The sequence below is a fragment of the Cyprinus carpio genome, chromosome A3 (assembly GCF_018340385.1).
Source record: "Cyprinus carpio isolate SPL01 chromosome A3, ASM1834038v1, whole genome shotgun sequence".
In the NCBI taxonomy this organism is placed as follows: Eukaryota; Metazoa; Chordata; class Actinopteri; order Cypriniformes; family Cyprinidae; genus Cyprinus; species Cyprinus carpio.
In genome coordinates, this window is record NC_056574.1 from 3,002,775 (window position 1) to 3,024,670 (window position 21,896).

Sequence of the window (21,896 nt, forward strand, 5' to 3'; positions counted from 1 at the left end):
ATTCATCATTCTCTACCTCACACTGACATACTCAAAGTGTCACTACCTGTTTGCACATTCGCGTTTTTTTAATTTCTGTGTGTATTAATATTTAAGACTACAGTATACTTTCATGCACATTATGTTCTATTCTATATTTAATTCCACAGTAACATCTTCTTATATTATTTTATTCTTATATTTTTATTGTTTACTTTTATTTCATTCTTTCATAGCTATATTTATGTATATTTTTCATCTGTGTTGTATTCTTTAATAATTGCACTGTCCATGGAGCGGACCTGACTCACATTTCAATGCTGGTTATATATGCTCTATATAATCGTGTATGTGACAAATAAAAATCTTGAAAAGCTGATGTCAAAGTGTGAAAATTCATAAGAACACCTTAGCAACATTAGAAAATTGACTCAAAAAACATGCAGCAACCTTCACATATAACGCCTTAATTGTGGAGGGAAAGCAGCTCTGTCTCTTTTAAAAATGTACAAATCTAGCTATTAATCACTATTATACAATTACACGTGAGAAAGTGGCTCATATCTTGTTTTATCTGTATCAAGTGCACGTGCAAGAAGGTTCACAGCAAGCCCGCATGCATGGTCACATTTTCTTTGTGCGCAGTAAATGAGTGCAGCAGATGGTTACGGGTAAATCAGAGGCTGCGCTGAGAGACGCAAGCATCTGAGGGCAGTTAACAGTCAGTCAGGTCAGGTAGATGTTTGGAGGAAATGTCTCACCAGTCGCTCGTGGGCTGACCGGACATTCACGTCTGTTCATCGCTCGAGCGTCAGGGAATGCGCGTGAGGAGATGAAACTTTCCCTCAGACGGACTGAGTGCCAGGAGATCTTCCCATCAGAAGACCGAGATTATTGGCTTGTTATCGAGCTCTGCCGTCAGAAGTTTTGTAAATGAAGATTTCTGCCGGTTTACATCTGGTTGCTCTCGCGGCTTTACTTCACGCTTGTTCTCACGTGAGTTTAGAGCAGAATGTTGAATTTGTTGTACAGGTACTTATATGACGCAAAGGTTATTTAATGTTCATTTATAAAGTTAACAGAGGGGCATGTTGTCACGTAGGGGGACGTTTTTTTTTTTATTGATTTTTGTTAATGAAATAATATACTAATATAAATCTCAAACTGTTGTTCTGATCAAGATATATTTGTTGAGAAATTGTTGACAATTGCAACAAAACGAGTGACAACTGGCTTTAAATTTACACAATCCCTCTGTCATGACCACAGAGGCTTTAATTAATATCTTATTAAAATCGTCAGGTTTAAAATTAAAATCTGCCTCCATTATATAGTTGACTTGTCCAAATGTATGTTAGAGTGATTGCCATTACAAAATTAACGTTTGCTACGTGTTCGTTAGTAAATCTAAAATGATAATCTATATTATATGATATTATTGTGTTGCATTATACTGTATATATATATTATATATAGATATATATATATATATATATATATATATATATATATATATATACTACTGGTGAAAAGTTTGAAATAATTAAGAACATTTTAAATATGTTTTTGGAAGTCTCTTCTGCACACCAAGGCTGCATTTATTTGATCAAACATGTAGTAAAACCAGTAATATTGTGGAATATTGTTCTAATTTAAAAGAACAGTTTTCTATTTGAATATATTTGAAAATGTAAATCATTCCTGTAATGCAAAGCTGAATTTTCAGCATCATTACTCTAGTCTTCTGTGTCGCATGATCCTTCAAGGCAAGGCAAGGCAAGGCAAGTTTATTTATATTGCACATTTCGTACACAGTGGTAATTCAAAGTGCTTTACATAAAAGAAAGTAAAATAATAATGACGAAAAATAATAACAAAAATAAAACAAGCAATTTTAAAACTTTGGAAATGATTTAAAAATTGACTTCAGAAATATTGCTGTTTTTACTGTATTTTTGACCAAATAAATGCAGCCTCTTAAAAAACATAATTATTCCAGATGTTTGACTAGTAGTGCATATATTTAATTTCTTCATTTGAAGCCTTGCTTTCTGAGTTCTTTGTCTGCTGTACAGGTTTTGTGTTTGACACCAGTATATAAGTGTGTGTGTGTGTGTGTGTGTGTGTGTGTGTGTGTGTGTGTGTGTGTGTGTGTGCGCCGGTGAAGTGTGTGCCATTCCTCCAGAATGTGATCTAGACGTCATGCTACTCAGAGAGGAGGAAAACTGCTACAACATCATCTATCAAGAGAACCTGACAGAGACCGGGTCCACACGCACAGGCGAGCCATTACAGTCACTCTATCTCTCATACACACACACCTAATGAGAAGATTGAGTTCATATAGAGGGCAGCTATTTTTGATATACCTAGAGTGTTTTCCACAAGCCTTCTTCATACACATCAAGACACCTAATGCCCTTTTATACTTGTCATTTATGTGGACAAACAAAATGATAAGTGTTTTTGTGTGTTCCTAAGAGGTGTAATGTGATATCAGGAGGGAAGTTTAGAGAATGGCCTCCATAATCCATATTCCATAAATCACACCCTTATCAGATTATAGATATATAACGCCCTCCAGCGCAGTGAATACACACAATTGCTGGGCACAGCTATTGCCTACTCAGGATAAAATGTGATGCGAGTGTGATCATCTTTTGTTTCGGTTTAGAGGGTCTGTGTGCGTTCAAGTGACAGTATCATAAACTCTAATGCCCTGTTTACACGTACAGTGCTTTGGAATGACAACGCGACCAGATTCAATGACAGTTGGTGATTTACAGTGACATGAGCAACAGTGACCATTGGCGTAATGTGGGCATGTCCAGCAATGTGTCAAAGTTGAGAAGAATTTATCTTTATGCATATAAGCAGCAGCACGGTAGAGTAAGGGCGTATTTTTGTAGTCAAACCCAGTAGTTCACATCCCAACAGGATTTTTTTCATTGCATTATTGCAGAAAATAAGCTCTGTGATCAACACAAGTTTGTGATTCTTGCACTTTTTGTTTATCATGGTAATCTTCACAGGTTTTTTGATTCTTTATGAATTTTGAAGCCTAAATACAATCGGTAGAAGTAAAAAGCTAAATGTAGGCTATAAATGAACTATTTTAACATGATGATGTTTAAAGTCCTTGACAACCTTTGTAGTCCCATTTAGACACTTATTAGCTACATTATTTTTCAAACCAAGTAAAAACTTAAAAAAAATCACAAGGTGTTATTACTGATGTATTTTATATCATAGATTAAGATGTGAAAATAGCTTGAGCTTGTATTAAACACAGACCTTTTCTGAGGTATTTAACCAAAAGCCCATTAAAACGCACTCACACACACACACACACACACACACACACACACACACACACACACACACACACACACACACACACACACACACACACACACACACACACAAAACACTTACTTTAAGACTTGTCCCAGTACCCACACTTTTTTTATCCACAGAGTAAGACTGTCCCAAGTTTTAAAAAAATACAAACTCATGTGCCACAAATCATGAGAATTCAAAGGAACCTTTCTAGTGTAAGTCAAATGAACTGTCTTACACATAATTTGGTACTAAAATGTAAAGTGTTACACATTTTATTGGTGAAGAGATAAGTGTATTTTGGAAATTGTTTGCAGCTGCTTTTATAACATAGTTAGAAGCACCACCAATACTAAAATGTGTCATTTTTCACAGGGTCTACTGGACAGACATTTAGAAATTTATTTTAAAGTGCAAAGTATTGCAAAAATGTATAAGTAAAGCTAAGTAAAATCTTTTTTTTTTTTTTTGGCTAGCTCAGTAAAAACATTACTTGCATTTTTAGAGTAATGTTTCGAGTGTGTCCCATCAGGTAATCAAAAGTTGTAATCACATGTGTGGTCTTAATGCACACTTGAACACTTTGGCCAAATACAAGAAACACATCCAGTAAGTAGATAAGTGGTTGAGTGCAAAGATCATGTGTGGAAACTGGAACAGGACCGATTCTCAGCAGAGCACTGAATCCAAAGCTGTGTCCGAAATCGCCCACTCGTTCACTCATTCACTAATCCCTATATAGTGAATGGCAGTTGAGAGGACTATATCAGAAAGGAGTGAACAAATAAGTGAACAGATACCGACGGTGATGTATACACTGTGCGTGAGACTTGGAGCTGTATGCAAATGTAAATGTACTTTTATATTACATGTACCTTATTTTGGAAAATAAGGTTAATAGCAATAATACTCAAAATGACTTTATATTGTAATTATACATACCTCCGTGTCAGCTTTGTGGTTTCATCGATGGTATATTATTAATTTGTTTTGTAATGCTTTTATGTTCATAATCATTAAATGCTATTAAAATACTGAGAACAAATATAAACACACATTAACACATGTTCATAATCGTATGTATTTATTATTTTTAGTATCTTGAAACTCTCCCAAGCAGCGTTTTGAGCTCAGATAAGATAATGGTCGTGGAGCAGCCTCAGGCGACCGTTAATTTTACATCAGAATGTATACGCTACCTACTGTGATTAACAAACATTTTTAAATTATCCACCAAATTATCATCTTTTTTGTAAGTTAACAACGATGCCACCTCAGTAAATTAGTAAAATATTAAACTGAGTTATTGCCTACATAACATATTTTAATATAAATAATGTATGAAAAAACGTTAAAGCAGAAATAATAAAGATGTAAATGCCATCTCTCATTCAAACTCGGAATGAATTGTGGGTAAAAAGTAGTGGACGAATGTAGGGAATGAAGTCGTTCACTCAGAATTCAGACAGCACTACAAAATGGCTGACACCCGATATAGTGTACTATATAGTGGATAGGGAGCGGTTTCGGACACAGCACAAGAGTCACCATGGAAACAGATACTAAGAAGAAAAGGGCAATTACTTCTTTCTTCTTTTGTATAATTGCGATTTGTGATTTGAATGTAACAGTTGTGGTTACATTCAGAGAATAAGTTTCTAAAGCTGCTTACAGTCGCCAACAGTTACCTCAGTTTGCAAAACGAAACATTAGGTTATTCGCTTACGTAGGCCGTGTGCCCAACAAAGCATTTTTTCCTAATGCTAGCGTATTTTTGCAGTTGCTTTTCAATGGGAGCACCGCGTTTTTAAAAATTGGAGAAGTGTGTAAGTCATTGAGCATTTTTTTTTTACAGAACTCAGCGTTTTTCTTGGTTCCGAGAGTTGAAGAATGTTTAATTTTGGGTAAAACTCAATGCACATCACTGTCACTTTTTAGTCAGCTAACCAATCACAGTGGAAGAGAGGCGGGACTAAAACCACACCGACCAATCATCACACCTGCTTATACTACAGCTGAACAACAATGGAGAAGTTAATATTGCTTGTCTCAAAGTCTTCACCAGATGGAATTCCCGGACTACCACAGTATTTTTATGAAAAATAATCCTTGGAGAAACTTTTCACTCGGGATGCTTCTGTCATATTACTTTAGCTGATATTCCACATCATAGCAACCAAAGCATCTCAACTGAAAACACTGCGCAGCAGAAGCACTCTCATATGCTCACAGCTAGGTGTTTTCAACTGGCAAAAAACACTTTGGTGGACACACAGCCTTTTCTGTGAACTTCACTCTCCCATAACATGCTTTGTGGAATACCCTCCATCATTAGGAAGGACCAACATTAGGCATTAAACTGTCATTAAAACATTAAAACTGTCAGCGTGAACAGGCCTTGAGGTTTCTCACTCTGTTAGCAGAAATCCATTTGTCCTCAAAATATTGTACATCCTTTACATGCACAGGAAACAGTCAATACAGGCCTGTCACCACAGGCACATCACAATAACAACGCTGTACAGATCTCTTTTGCTCCTCACAATCTCTCTTCTCCGTATTTCATTAGAGAAAGTACAGAGAGAAACATTTACAAACCCTACACTTTTCCTGTCATTCATCAGACTAAGAGAGAGAGACAGCAAAAGGAGAGAGACGGAGGGAGAGAAATAAAAAATCAATTGCTAAAATTAAATGAAAAACTATTTCAAAATAAAAATAAAACTATAATAGTATATTAATGCTAATAACATAATATTGTTCTAGTTTATGAATCTTATTTGGGGACATAAAGTTAATCCAATAACATATAAGGACACCTGGATGGATACCTACATTAAAAGTAACTGATATTTAGTCAACTTTAATAGCTTCCACTCTTCTTTACAATAGTTTCTGTATTAGACCATCACTGTGAAATATTTGGTGTAGTATTTACATCAAATAACCAGTGGTGTCAAAAGTATTCACATTCTTTACTCAAGTAGAAGTATAGATACTAGGGTTTAAAAAGACTTTTGTAGAAGTTGAAGTATCAACTCAAGCTTTTTACTCAAGTAAAAGTGTAAAAGTACTGGTTTCAAAACTACTTAAAGTATAAAAGTAAAAAGTAATGTAAGGAAAAAAAATGCCATTAAGAACAAAAGCTTAGGCCACGCCACAGGGGCCTATTGTGCACTACCCCACCTCCTCAAAAAACATTTTTCTAAAGGCTATAGGCCATAATGACCATAATTTGGGATGCACTAGATTACCTGTTTCAGCCGCATATATGCCCATTGAAAATGAACACACTTTAGTACAATGCAAATACATTAAAGAACTAGAGATATGATGACTAGTTGCCTATAAGTATTGTAATGGTGCAAAAAAGTCAAACTTCAGAGGCATGTCATCAATAACCGTTTAATGGAATGTATTTAATGTACATCCAAGCTTAGCTGCAGGAATCTGCGAGGGCAATGAACAAGAAAATTGGTGTACCCAGGGCAGGCTTAGTAACAATTACCCTTGTATGGTTGTCTGTTTACAATAAACATTAGTGCTGTCAAAATGAATGATTAATCCAAGTGATTAATCAAAAAATAAAAATGAAAATAATTCATAATCCTTATACCTTCTTGATCGATAGCTTCCTGTATTCGCTACATGGTTAGAGAGTTGGACTTGTAACCTGAAGGTCACAGGTTCGAGTCTCGGTGCCGGCAGGAGTTGTAGGTGGGAGGGAGTGAATGAACAGTGCTCTCTTCCACCCTCAATACCCACGGCTGAAGTGCCCTTGAGAAAGGCACTGAACCCCTGTTGCTCCCCGGGCGCTGGATATAGCTGCCCACTGCTCCGGGTGTGTGTTCACGGGTGTGTTCACTTCTCACTGCTGTGTGTGTGCACTTGGATGGGTTAAATGCAGAGCACCAATTCCGAGTATGGGTTACCATACTTGGCAAATGTCACGACTTTCACATTGTCAATCGCAAACGCTAATTTATTCAAACGTCTAGTTACCGGACTACCTACAGTAGCTTAATTTGCGGAGGATGAAGAGAAAGCACCCATTTGATAAATTAGTTGAGAAATAATAACTTTTAAGTAGGGTCCGGTGCCATTTCGATCCTTTTAAAATGGTACCGGTGCCTAAACGGTGCCTGAAACGATACTTAAAAAAAGAGCCACAAAAAAAAAACTGGATTAACAAAAAAGAACATTACAAATATTTAAAATAAATCCATAGCTTTCACCTTGGATGCTCTCATTTGCCAAGTTGTGCTTCCCTTACTCTAAGGCTAATAAATGTATTTCACAATCTGGGTCATTATTTAATACAAAAGCACACATAATGTTTCTACTGTATCTCTGTCAATCACTCTGATATTTAGTTAAAATGAGTGGTGTCTGTCACTGTCTTTAAGCAGTTCTGCGAATGACTGTATGGTCATTCTTTATAAAGTAGCAACAATGTCGTTTGTAAAGTTTGCAAAAGTCTTAGGCACATTAGTATTTTCACCCCAAAAAGGGGTTTAAGCCATTTATTTATATCTTTTGCTGTAGTGTGTCAGTAGGAAATATCAGTTTGCCATTAATTTTAATAATAATCTCGTGTGATTTTGAATGCACAAGCAGTCTGACAACGGCAAAATGAATGTTTGGAAATGTAAACTGATTTTCTACTGACACAACTACAGCAAAATATATAAATAACTGTCCGAACACCATTCTTTGGGGTGAAAACACTAACGTGCCTAAGTATTCTAGTGTGTTTTTTATTTATGTAGTACGTATGATTTAATTGAGTATATTTAAATAAGTACAATTGAAGTATGCGTTCGTTTATATGTGTTAAGGGCTAGATTGTCGCTGGAGGAAACAGCTGTGGTGTGATGAGCGGTGACAAGCGAAAACTTTACAGAAACCGACTGCTCCCTCATGACCTTTTGTAAACTGTATTTATGACAAAGAACTGCACAGATACAGATATTCTAACAATCTATCGATAAACACAAACCTTTTGTCCTCTGTTTCTGTTTAAGTGCGCTCGCGCTGCTCCGCCGTCTGTGGATTGAAGAGCGCGCTGAAAGACGGAGAGTAGACCGGTGTAGTGCCGAAATTTGCACCCTGCCAGATTATGCACCCCCTGGTATTGGTAGGTTTAGGAGTAGGTGTGGGGGAGGGGTTAGGATTAGGGGTGGGGTTGGGATTAGGCAATCAGGTAGTGACTTCAACGAGGGGATGGCAGAATCTGGCAGGGGTGAAGAATTCGGCACAACACCGGTCTGACGCCTTTTTCATATGAAATTTAAGGGGACTGACTCTGAGGCGATCGCGAATTTGAGTACAGTTTATGGAGCTAAATGCTATAGCCCCTATAAAAAAAGCCTAGCGACGCCCATGCTTCTTGTGTAGGCCTACATTTCGGAGAAACCAGGACAAACATTTCAATCGATCGCTCAGGCATTTAAGAGGCACCGAAATCTGTGTCCTTATTCGGTTCGGTGCATACCGGTTCCATACCCCAACCCTACTTTTAAGAAATATATTTTTTTGATATACAAACCCAACACTGGCTATGCCCTTACTGGAGTGTGATGTGATTTGTGTCATGTGCAGGTGCGATGGATCGCGTACAAACCAATAGGGTGTCGGAATGGTATATGTTTATACTTCTCATCCAACCACAATCAACTTCACTTCATCCGGATGGCGCGATTTATCTGGATAGGTGTTTTTTTTTTTTTATTGGAATGATGACAAGCCGGAATGAAAACAAGCCGAAATGAGTAACGAACCTATTTTTAAAATGTAAGGAGTAGAAAGTACAGATAATTGCGATGAAAATGTAAGGAGTAGAAGTAAAAAGTCGGCTGAAAAATAATTACTCAAGTAAAGTATAGATACCCAAAATTTCTACTTAAGTAATGTAACGAAGTATTTGTACTTCGTTACTTGACACCTCTGCAAATAACAAAGAAACGGGATGTAACACATTGAACTGAACATGACATTTTAATGTAGAAAGATTTATTTTAAAACATACTCCAATAATCTTTGTTTTATTTACAACCTCATTTTTTTCTCAGTGTTGGCATAGCTGGAAAAATATGTATTTATTATAAATATGAAAAATTTACATGGCTTTTCCAGGTCTAGAAACTTTAAGCAGTTTTAAATATATGCTACCTCATCTCGTTCATCCATGTTTTCATATGTAAATAATTTGATTTTAAGTTGTTTTAACTCATTTTAATGGGCCTTGCTTTGTGCATGGAGTCATTGCTATGCTGGAATAGAACAAGTTGGCAGCACAGTTCTCTAGAGTTGTATGTCGTTGCATTAGGATTTGTCATCACAGAAATGCAGGGGTCTAGCCAAACTTGCATGTAATTAGAAGGTGGTGTTATTAATTACCAACTAGACATTTGTTCAACCAACTGCCAGTACAACTACTTGGTAGAGGCCTCTGTATGGTTTGATAAGCTGGAATAGTACATAATGTGTCTGTTACAATGTTTTATTGCAAGCATTAAAAACATGATTGTATAACTTAGGAATTTGTAAAATGGTACCCTCTGAAAAAACAACAACACTGGCCTGCACAAGTTAATGTTAAAGGGATACTCCACCCCGAAATGAAAATTTTGTCATTAATCACTTACCCCCATGTCGTTCCAAACCTGTAAAAGCTTCGTTCATCTTCGTAACACACTTTAAGATATTTTGGATGAAAACCTGGAGGCCCGTGACTGTCCCATAAACTGCCAAGTAAATAGCAGTGTCAAGGTCCATAAAAGGTGTGAAAGTCGTCTTCAGAATACTCCATCTGCCATCAAACGTGCAATCTGGGTTATATGAAGCAACGGGAACACTTTTTGTAAGCGAAGAAAACAAATAACTACTTTATTCAACTACTTTGTCAACAGTCTCCTCTGTGTCTCTCCATATCACCGTATGCTCTTCCGTATCATCCGCGCCACAAGGATGCGGTGTTTTATTTAAAATCAAAGCTAAATACATGTAAAAACAGCACATCCTTGTGGCGCGTGGATGATACAGAAGAGCATACACAGCATACGGTGACATGGAGAGACACAGAGGAGACTGTTGACAAAGGAATTTTTGCTTACAAAAATTGTTCCCGTCACTTCATATAACCCAGATTGCACATTTGATGGCAGATGGAGTATTCTGACAACGACTTTCATACCTTTTATGGACCTTGACACTGTTATTTATTTGGCAGTCTATGGGACAGTCTCAAGCCTCCAGGTTTTCATCCAAAATATCTTAAATTGTGTTCTGAAGACGAATGAAGCATTTACGGTTTTGGAACGACATGGGGGTAAGTGATTAATGACAAAATTTTCATTTTGGGATGGAGTATCCCCTTAAGGAATATCCAATTTAACATTCCAAGTTAATAGTCATCCAAAAAGTCATTGTTTTATCACATTGCTATTGTAGCCTGTAAATCTTCTTCCAATAGTGAACCAGAAAAGTTTTAAAATAATTGCATTTACAAAATACTATTCATAAATGTGTAAGATAATGCACATTTCACAAAAAAGTTTATATATTCTCAAAAAGCAATTGATACATTCATAACCCAATTCATATTTACAAAATATGATTTGCAAATGCATGACGAAATTAAATTCACAAAATACAAATGCAAAACTCTACTCACACATATACACAAGTGTGCACACAAAATATTCAGGATTTTTTGCATTTAAGTCCTTTAGTAGATCAATAATTAGATATGCTTGTAGTTATCACACTGTTCAGATTCGCTCTGAATTCTGCTGTACTCCCCCTCCAGGTTGCAGTGCTTTATGGGATGATCTGAACTGCTGGCCTCATGCTGAAATGGGAGAGACTGTGTCACGGCCATGCCCTGGTTTCCTTCGGGTCAAAGGTCAGGTGCATCCTGGGTTTTCACAAGCATTCCTGAATTCAGTATTATTAAACCTGTAAAAAAAAAAAAACTTTTAAAGAATAAATTGTTTTGAAATGGAAGAGTTTTTTTAACCTTTAAGACAAAATTCAAAACTAAACAAAAATTTGCATGTGTCTTCTATGTTTTGTGTAATGACTTTTATGATTCCTATAGTAATAAAGTGAGAATACTGAGCTCATACTCAAGGAAGGAAAAAAATCTGATGGCAAATAAAGAACAGAAGTATGTAATTTAGGGGAGTTGCTGATATTTATATGCCCAAAAAGTAAGATGAAATTCTGATAGCTTGTAATGTAAATCAATGAGATCTCTAACAGTATAACAAACTACTTACATAAAATGCATTTAAATATCAGCTGTCATGCTATATCTTCCAAAAGTATGTCTTAGTAAGATGAAATTTCAATGCCTAGTTTTATTATCAAAATGCTATAGTGTTTGTGGGGGTAAAATAATGCAATAAAATACAATGACGATTTAGAGATGAACAAATAAATATTCCTCAAAAGCTTTTGGATCTTGATATAAAAACATATGCATGAATAATCAAGTAAACCTTAGTTGCTTCAGTGCTGATCTTGAAATATTACAAATAATATGAACGTTAACCTTAAGTTTACTTTATAAAAATCAGTAAAGATTTCCCAGCAAATGAACCAAAACCTAAAGGGGAATGTTTTTTCAATTATACTAAAAGTCCTTTTCTGAACTAGCAATCTGATGACAGAAGGCATGAGTAGATTGTGAGCAACAGGCGTTTCAAGTAAAGTTTTGATAATTAGATATTCATGTGTCAAATATGATAAAGCAGCTTTATTTATAGAGTTAATGAACAACAAGATGACTGATTATTGGAGCCGTATATGATTGTGGACTTATATTTTATATATTAAGTATTTAAAAGTGAAGAGTACACTGGGTGGTTCTCAGGGATAAACTGTTGGACGGAGCTGTAATTGTGCTGTCTGTTGTTTGTCTCATGTCTGTTTTCCACAGGAGCGGTGATGAAAAGCTGCACTGAGAATGGCTGGTCTGAAGTCTTTCCCCCGTACGAACTCGCCTGTGGCCATGGGCTCAATGACAGCTTTCAAATTCCCATTGACTTGGTACTATCAAAACTCATATTATGTTTTATTTCTATATTCGTTTTCTTTCAGAAAAACTAACAAACATGAAATTTCGGTTAGGACAGATTACAAGAAAAAGTGTACATGCATGTACAAGGGACAACAGCGCAACAATAGCTTCCTATCTTCATTTCACTGAACCAATAACACAGAAACATAATAAATATATGAAAAATGTGAATGCTAAATAATGTTAATTGATCTGTCTCTTCTCTTAGGAGGTCTCACATGAGTATTTCTTTTATGTGAAGATTATGTATTCTGCGGGATATGCCGTCTCTCTTGTCTCACTCAGCATTGCCCTCACAGTGTTGTGTGTGTTCAGGTAACAGACTCTGTGTGTGTGTGTGTGTGTGTGTGTGTATGTTTGATTATTCACATTATGAGCATATAAAGTATAATAATAACACCGAGCAGCAAACTAAAAAACTTGCTATGACGTTGCTAAGGTGTTCTAGGTGGTTGCTAGGTTGGTTGCTTACTGGGCCCAAGTAAAAAGAGTGTCTGCCTCTAAGTTTTAAAAGCTATGTTTCCATCCACCTATTTTTGTGCATTTTGGGACATTGCATAAAAAACGCTGAATGGAAATACCAAGATGCACATAAATTCTAAAAGTGCACAACTGAAAACATGCACATAAACTATGATGGAAACACATTTACCGATGCACATCAAAAAAAAAAAAAAAATTATGTAGACCGATCTCATCGCACAGCATCTGAAATGTTGTTTTGGTAATTCTGAAATGCCTGAACCAAAGTCTATCATCAAAGTTTTTTGGTGTAATAACCTCCCAGAACCGTCTTTCATGACTGTGTTCCCAAAAAGCAGGCATCTGCCTCCGAAACAGGCCCATCGCCAAGGGTGGGGGGGCATTGGGGGTTAGTGCCCCCCCAAATGACTCGACGGGCACCCCTGCACATGATCACGGGCAAACTTACTATTGAGAATGAAAAAATCTACTGATCTAGAGTTAAATATTGTCAAACAAATAATTTAATTTAGCTCAAAGGACCATATCTACAACGGTAAATTAACAGGAAGCTAATAACTCAGTGTTTCCATGCACCTATTTTTATGCACATTTTGGTATATTGCATAAAAAATGCTGGATGGAAACGCCAAGATGCGCATAAATTCTAAAAATGCGCATAAAAAACTTACAGGTTAAAATTCTTATCTGGTAAGAAAACATGTGCATAACCTATGATGGAAACACTTTTACCAAATAAATTCCTTAATGCGCATTAATGGGACAGCATAACTGGACCAACCAACGGACTGTTCTCATTTCAAAGCATCTAAAATGCTAGTTTTATCATTGTAAAGTGCTTGAGCAATGTCTCGTCAAAGTGCTTCATTATAATTAACTCCCAGATTTGTGTTCCCAAACAGCTGGCTCTGAAAATAAGATAACATGACGTGTTTCGTTTACGCACTCTGAAGCTTGTAATTTATTTTATACAAAAATTATCATATTGGCCTTCTCCTACTGCAGCAAATGTTCTTTTTCTTTGTGATATTTAGTGCAAATTAATCAGGAAGTGACTATTTTGTTCTCTTCAACTCACTATGGAAACTGTGCTTTGTTTGCAAATGTTTTATGCTTTATGTTTTAAGTTTTATTTCATAACTTTGGATGAAAACATACTGGCGTAGCGGACGGGCACACAGTGCGGGGGGTGCAAACAGCAGCACAAAGGAGAGAAAAACTGAAAAAAAAAAAACATTTAAAGGAATAAAATAAATAGTATTCAACTAAATATATTTTACTTAAATAATTAACATACTGTATTAACAAAACCAAATAAAAATCTGTGCGACATGTCTAAGCGATCATGCCGGAGCCTCTTGTGGGAAATATTTGAAAGAAGAATGAGAGAAATATAGGTGTGTAAATTCTAGCGAATTGCAACCAACGGCTCAGTTCCCCGCTCAACCCTCCCTTTAGAGAAGCTACGATGGGTGACACAGGTAAAGATTTCGTCAAAGTTGTAAATATTACACATTGCACCTTTAAATTGATGAAAATGGTGTTTTATTTGCGAATGCTTTATCCGATATTCAAAGTTAAATTCATACCTTTGGATGGAAACATAGCTTATGATATTCGTTTCTTTAAATTTCGCTTAAGTTCCTCCTTCAGAATCAGAATCAGAATGAGCTTTATTGACAGTTATGTTTACACAATTTGTTTTCATGACAGAAGCTTCCACAGTGCAGCAGAATGACAGCGACAGAAAAAAAACAAAGATAATAAAAGAATAAATAAATAAAAAAGTATTTTAAAGGGATAGTTCACTCAAAAATAAAAACTCTGTCATTAATTAGCCTACTCACCCTCATGTCGTTCATGTCAAGACCTTCATTCATCCTTGGAACACAAATTAAGATATTTTTGATGAAATCCGATAGCTTTCTGACCTTCCATAGACAGCAACTCAGCTAATAAGGACAATATAAAAATAGTCCATGTGACATCAGTGGTTCAAGCTACAAACTTTTTGTGTGCAAAGAAAAAAAAATAACGACTTCACTCAATGACAGTTTAAGCCTACATGCAAATTCTGAGATTCTGAGAAAATATTTAGATTTATGAGATGTAAATCCAGAATTGTGAGAAAAAAAGTCCTAATTCTGAGTTTATATCTTATTTTGCCTGGTTTTTATGCTACTGAACAAAAATAAGTATAGTCTCTTAGAAAAGTAACAAGCTACATGATTTGAGATATCATACATGCTAATAGATGTGTGAGTTGAGTTATGCATTTTGGGATAGTGGAGAACCTTTAAATATGTACAATACTAAGGATTCTCGCCTTAGGAAACACCACTAATAAAGAACAAAAACAACAAATAGGAATATTACACTTACACAAACTTTCACATCAACAAAATATAGGAAAAAAAGCAACACTCTGCAGCTCTCACAGAAGTCCTGAAGCACAGAGAAACTGTCCACCAGTGCTTGTTCTGTTAGTGACAACTATTGTAAATCATCTAAAAAGAAGTTAGAATTAGAATAGCTGTCATTCTGAGCAAGAACATGGAAGATGGAAAGTATCCCAACATTGTAGCGAATTTGTCTAAGCCTAAAGCGTCGCTCTGCTAAACTCTGTGACATCAGCCAAAGAATTCTGCCTTTTGTGTTCCAAGTTCCACGCTGCAGTTACTTTGTACAGGCTGGCTTTATGATGATAAAGATGTTTGACATTTTGATGTTTACATTCAGATAAGTTTAGAAAATGTCTAGTTAAAAAAAAAAAAAAAAAACACATGCCACATTTAATTGACACACATTGTGTTTTATCCGTTTAAAAAGCCTTATCCTCTCTCTAAATTTCTCTCCATCCCAACCCCCATCCCTCCTCCAGGAAGCTGCACTGCACTCGTAATTTTATTCACATGCAGCTTTTTTTGTCCTTCATCCTGAGAGCCGTCTTCATCTTCATCAGAGATGCTGCGCTGTATTACTCACAGGAGTACTACCACTGCAACTCTCATCCGGTACACATAAACAACCACACAACACACACACATAAATGCATTATATTCTACATATACATCATAAAGATATGTACAGATAAGCTCTCTGAGTTGTTGTGTTTCCGGGGTTTCCCTTAGCCTGGCTGCAAAGTGGCACTGTTCCTGTCTAATTACTGCATCCTGGCAAATTACAGCTGGCTGCTGGTGGAAGGACATTATCTGCACAGCCTCATTAACCTCTCACTGCGTTCACAGAAGAAACGCCTGCACTGGTACATCCTGCTTGGCTGGGGTAGGGTCCTTTCTTCTGAAAGTAGTGTGACACTTTGTGGTTGTCAAATGTTGGTTGATCATTTTGATTGTTAATGTCATTCTCTGCACCTGCACTTTTAAATATAAAGGTTCTTTATTGGCATCTATGGTTTCATGAAGAACCTTTAAATTGTCTTTAACCTTTGTATTGCACAAAAGGTTCTTTGGATAAATAAAATGTTATTTTTGCTAAGAATAAAATGGTTCTTTGAAGAACTGTTCAATGAAAGGTTCTTTGGGGAACCAAAATTTTTTATTCTGTGTCATCTTCAAAGCAAAACCCCCTTTTGGAACTTTTATTTTTGAGTGTGTGGTTCCTCTGCTAGAATACCTGTATGAACTTAAAGAGGTCATGAAACCAAAATTCCCTTGATCTTTTGACATATAAGAGGTTATTATACTGTTAAAACATCCTGTTAGTTTCAGAACTCAAAACTTTGTCGTTAGTCTAAAAACAGCTTAAATTGAATCCAGTCTGCCAAAACGACAGCTTGTGGATTGCTTTACTCTATGATGTAATAGTGTGGCTAAACTCTGCCTCCACAGAAGAAGGTCAACACCTGCTTCTACATCGCTGCGTGTTTAGCACCGCCCACTGATTTGTGCATGTAGTGTTTAATAAAGAGGCGAACGCCATAAAGATGGCTCTGAAGACAACAAAATGAATCATGGTTTTACTACAAATAAAACTAAAAAAAAACATGGTTACTATACCATGGTAACCACAAATTAAACATGGTCTTGCTACACTAGCCATAGTTTAACCATGGTATTTGTAGTAAAACTGTAGTTATACAAATGGTACAACTTTGTTAACGTCTGTGTCTACAACAATCCACCACCATGCCTATTCAAACACAGCGTTCTGATGAGGGGGGTCAAAAACAGGACAGAAAATGGCCCTTTACTTATGAATTATGTTTTTTGATGTAAAAATCTTGATGACATTGTAAGTGGACCTCAGAGAACAGTACAACATAAAAAACAAAGGCTGTTCATGACCACTTTAAGGAGAACTGATTTCATACATACAATAAAAAAACTCCAAAACACCAGATTAAAAGCCATTGACTTAGTTCTGAGAAAAGCTCTAGTACCGTTTAGAACAAATGACACTTGCCATGTAATTCAGTGACATTAGGACATTTTTTATTGGGGTTTAAGTGATCCAGTACTTACTGAGGTGACTTAAAATCCTTATTTTTGTTTGCTAAACAAGGAGCTCCCAAAATGATGAATGAAGTAGATTATTTGGTTGAATATTCTAGTGTTTACTTTAGGATCCCATTGATTTCCACTGTATGGCCCCATTCAGAAATGTAATATATGACATATATTGCCCTATATCAAAGAGTGATATTGACATATATGTTACTGGTATAAAGTGATATATAATTTCCACACACGTACATTCTCTGGATAGATAAACATAGTAAAATTTGTATATGTAAATTATGGCTGTCAATTCAAAAATTTAATTTGAATTAATTATATGATGTGGCGATTAATTAATCTAATTAATTGCTAAATCAGTCGGGCAGTGAAACTATCCACAAAATACAATTTAAAACCATTATTGCATTAAATAAGAAAAGTATCAAAACAATAAGTAACTTTAGAAAGAAATGTTTTTATTTGATTCAACGAAAAATGTATTACATACAAACATTTAGACTACAACAGCCTAACATAAACTATGGAACATGAAAGAAGATGATTTGAGAAACTCAGTATTTTTGTTTATGTAAAAGTTATTGTTAATTTAAACAGCTTGGTTACCAACAGTCCAACAGTCTTTAAAATTCTTTCTGTTATGTTCCACAAAAGAAAATAAAGGTAATGATAAGGGGTAATGTTGCTGGGCGGTTGCTGCCGCGTTCTAGATTAATTGTAAAGAATTTCGAAATTGAAAAGAATTGTCAACCATATATATTTTATTTATATATAAAACTTTATTAAAACAACATGTATATAAAATAAATCTTCATAAACATTTTTATATTTATATGTTGTGTAAAAAAAAATTTACTGTATTTTATTAATTGATTGTTTTTTGTTTTTTATTTTTTATATATTTTTTATATATATCAATGTTTTTTGTTTTTTTTTTGTGTGTGTGTGAAAGTATTTCATAAATGGAATTTTAATATATGTACATAAATAACATTTGCATATGGAGACAAAAATAAAAAACTGATGCCAATGGGAACAGGAACTGTTCATTATCAACGTTCTTCAAAATATCTTATTTTGTGTTCTGCTGAAGAAATGAGACATGAGAGGGACAGAAATTTTATTTTTGGTTGGTCTATGTGTAATTATTTAATTCAGAGCATAAAGATGAGCAACAGGTTATGATGTCATAGTCCAAGGGGTCTGTTTTGATTATTTAAAAACAAGTAAATTATAAACAACACATAAGCAGAAACAATTTAAGTTTATGTTCTTCTAAACTTCTACTGAATTACCAAAACATGAATTTCTTTTTTTTGGTTAGATCCAAACTTGAACAGTAAAAAACAAAAGAATTTGCATGAGCATGAATTGAAGTGAAGGGAGTATTCCAGATATACAATTAAAGCTTAGTTTTGTTCCCACAGGGATCCCGATGCTCATTATTTTTAGCTGGAGTTTGGCCAAATACCTGCATCAGGATGAAGGGTACGTTGACAAACAATGAAAAATCAGTTTCAGAGTGGGTTAAAGTTGAGAGTCGGACTCTTTTAAGCTCAGTCTGATCTCTCGAGGGACTTTCTTTGTTTATACCAACCTCCTTTGGACAACAACAAAAGATTATTTATTACATTTGTATTATGTAAGAGAGGCTATTTTAAACCAGCATGGCTGTGCATGAGAACACACAGTATGTTGTGTGTGTGCTCTCAGATGCTGGGAGACGAGAGATCATGGCTGGATATGGTGGATACTGCGAGTTCCAGTCATCATTTTTATCACAGTAAGCAAACTTTCCAGTTCAGGTTTGATTCGGCCAGCTTCTGGCCTATTCTCTCACATTTAAACATTGTTTTTACTTTCAAATGGCTCTGCTTACAATGTTTTTTTTTTTAAGAATTATTAATAACACTGTCGTTCCATGTTTATAATATCCAACAGTTTATGGAACAATGAACAGTCTTTTTAATTATCTCAAGGGAACTGTTTTTCAGGTAAACATGCTGTTTTTTCTGAGTATTATTCGGACATTAGTGGCAAAACTGAAAGCTCCTGACATGCATGGAAATGAAATCAATCATCACAGGTGAGAGGCAATAACACATTTGAGGTCACACTAGCAGAATTGCAAAAATAATGACTGTGACAAAAATAATATGCAATTTTAATGGAAAATCATTTTTTGCTCTTTTGTCGGGTAGCCTACGGCTTGGGTCACAGAAGTGACATACTCCAGTTGAACAAACACAGCTTTGTATGATTGAAAAATCTATGAGTGCATAAAACAGATGCAGAACTCTTACTCATCATCCTCTTTTTTTATGGTGTAGGAAGCTGGCGAAATCTACATTTCTCTTAGTGTCGCTGTTTGGCCTGCACTATGTGCTCTTCGCCTTTTTCCCTGATAGAGTGAGCATGCTAACCTTCAAAATCTGGAATGTCATTGAGCTAGCATTAGCATCCACACAGGTGATGATATACAATTCAACATCTCTTCTTTATACAAACACATACGCACAGGAGCAGTCACAGCAAATTTATTTGTATAGCACTTCTCACAACACACATTGTTTCAAAGTAGCTTTACAGAAGTTAATGATGTTAATGTTTATAATATCTTCATGCCTAATGGCACATATTTAGCAGATTAGATCTGACCAATAGTACAATTTACATTTTGCGATGACACAAGCAATCGAGTAGTTGAGATATGCTATAGTATGTAGTATTTACATTGTCCTACGTGCATATACTGTGTATGTGGATAAAAATTTTATACACATATTCATTTATACTTTAGGTATATACATTTTGGGTAAAAAAAATCTGGCTGTTGATATTTTCTGTTGATGTTTTCTGTTTTTTGCAACAAAATAATAAAAAACAGAGTTTTGTTATTTAATGTATATCCCTTTATGTATGTGAATGAATTTAGATTTAATATATACCCTACTTTATAAATCTATGTGATAATACAGTTTACATTTTTGCAATGATAAACAATCAGGCAGCCGAGGTTTGCTATATATATATATATACAGCTTTATGTGGGTGTACTGTATGTTTGCAGGTACAGCAGATTGAACAGGAAAAAAATATACAATACTGAAGTCTTAACATTGTATATTACATTTATTGGACATTGTTTTTGTTATTTATACTCTCTCTGGCTTTATAAAATTATCCACTTTGCCTTTTGCTTCTGTTTCATGTTGCGTTTGATATTACAGGGCTTTATTGTGGCACTGCTGTACTGTTTTTTGAATGGAGAGGTGAGTGAGTCAAAAAAAATAGAAATTCGAATCAAATTATCTTAGATTATGCTTTCCAGGGACATTCTGAGTTTAATACATCACACATTTCCTGCACATTTTAGACTCACTTGTCATTATTGGATCCTGCTCGAGGCATAAGAAGCAGGACGGTTCTGTTTTATGTTTCACGGGTCAATCTTAACAACTATTGACCTTAAACTTTCCACAGGTACAATATGAAGTCCAAAGACGATGGAGACGGTGGCGCCTGAAGCAGCGTTTCCATGGTGACCCCAGGGTGCATCACGGCTCCCTGAGTAACAGTGGCCTGCCGCTGACACAGGTCTCACTTCTGACACGTCCCAGCACACAGATCACCTGACCACAAGCACCCAACGCCACCACAATCCAACATCTTAAATCATGCACAGTCCATTAAAACTACACAATCCCTCAGATTAACTAAAACAATCTTAAAGATATGCGAAACAAACGGATAAAAGAGTTTTATGATAAATCTAGACGGCGGTGGATTTAGAAAAGGTCTTGTATCTGCCTGATTAAGTTCTTGATGGTGTTATATTTACAGTCACACACATTAGTTTAAACAAATACTTTTTTTTTTTTGCACTGAAAGTCAGTTTAAACAGTTTTTCTTATATATATATATTTCTATTGTATTCTATTCTATCAGTTTTAAACAGTTTCAATATTCTTAGAAATACTTCATTTCTAGTGATTTATCAGTTTTAAATTGCTTCAGCACAATATATAGTTTAAACTATTAAAGAGGTCATGACTTGATTCTAGAATGTCTATTCTATTTTCTTAATGAGTTTGTTTTGTCATAAGAGCTATATGTAAAATACTTGTTTTTTTTAAGACAGCATCAAAAATACAGAAGAAAAAACAGTAATATGTGAAAACATTATTGCAATTTCTCCTCCCTGCTGAATTTATATAGTACTATTTAAAGAGGTCATGACTTGAAGAATGACATTTTCTTTGATCTTTTGTCATAAGAGCTTATGTAAAATACTTTTCAGACCGCAAAAATTCCTCCTCCCTTATAGTACATTCTTGCTGAATAACAGTATTAATTTCTTTAAAAAAGAAAAAAAATTACTGACACCGAATTTACCAAATTTCTATTTTCTTTTAACATAGCCATCACATGTCACCCCCCCAGAAGCGGTGAGAATAAATCAGCATATTAGAATGATTTCTGAAGGAGGTGACGATGCTGAAAAGGCAATCTCAATAATATTTCAGTATTAT

General features: G+C 35.3%; 1 protein-coding gene across 1 annotated transcript; it reads left to right on the plus strand.

The window, feature by feature from the left end:
• Window positions 1-432: 432 nt before the first annotated feature.
• On the plus strand, window positions 433-21,083 carry LOC109108535 (secretin receptor-like). The gene is made up of 13 exons (XM_042733618.1): window positions 433-975; window positions 2,146-2,260; window positions 11,129-11,224; window positions 12,263-12,372; window positions 12,612-12,718; window positions 15,768-15,900; window positions 16,018-16,171; window positions 18,792-18,852; window positions 19,078-19,147; window positions 19,359-19,450; window positions 19,695-19,833; window positions 20,595-20,636; window positions 20,848-21,083. Exons 1-13 carry the CDS (start codon window positions 913-915, stop codon window positions 20,998-21,000), a joined length of 1,335 nt encoding a protein of 444 aa, XP_042589552.1. The 5' UTR covers window positions 433-912; the 3' UTR covers window positions 21,001-21,083.
• Window positions 21,084-21,896: the final 813 nt, after the last annotated feature.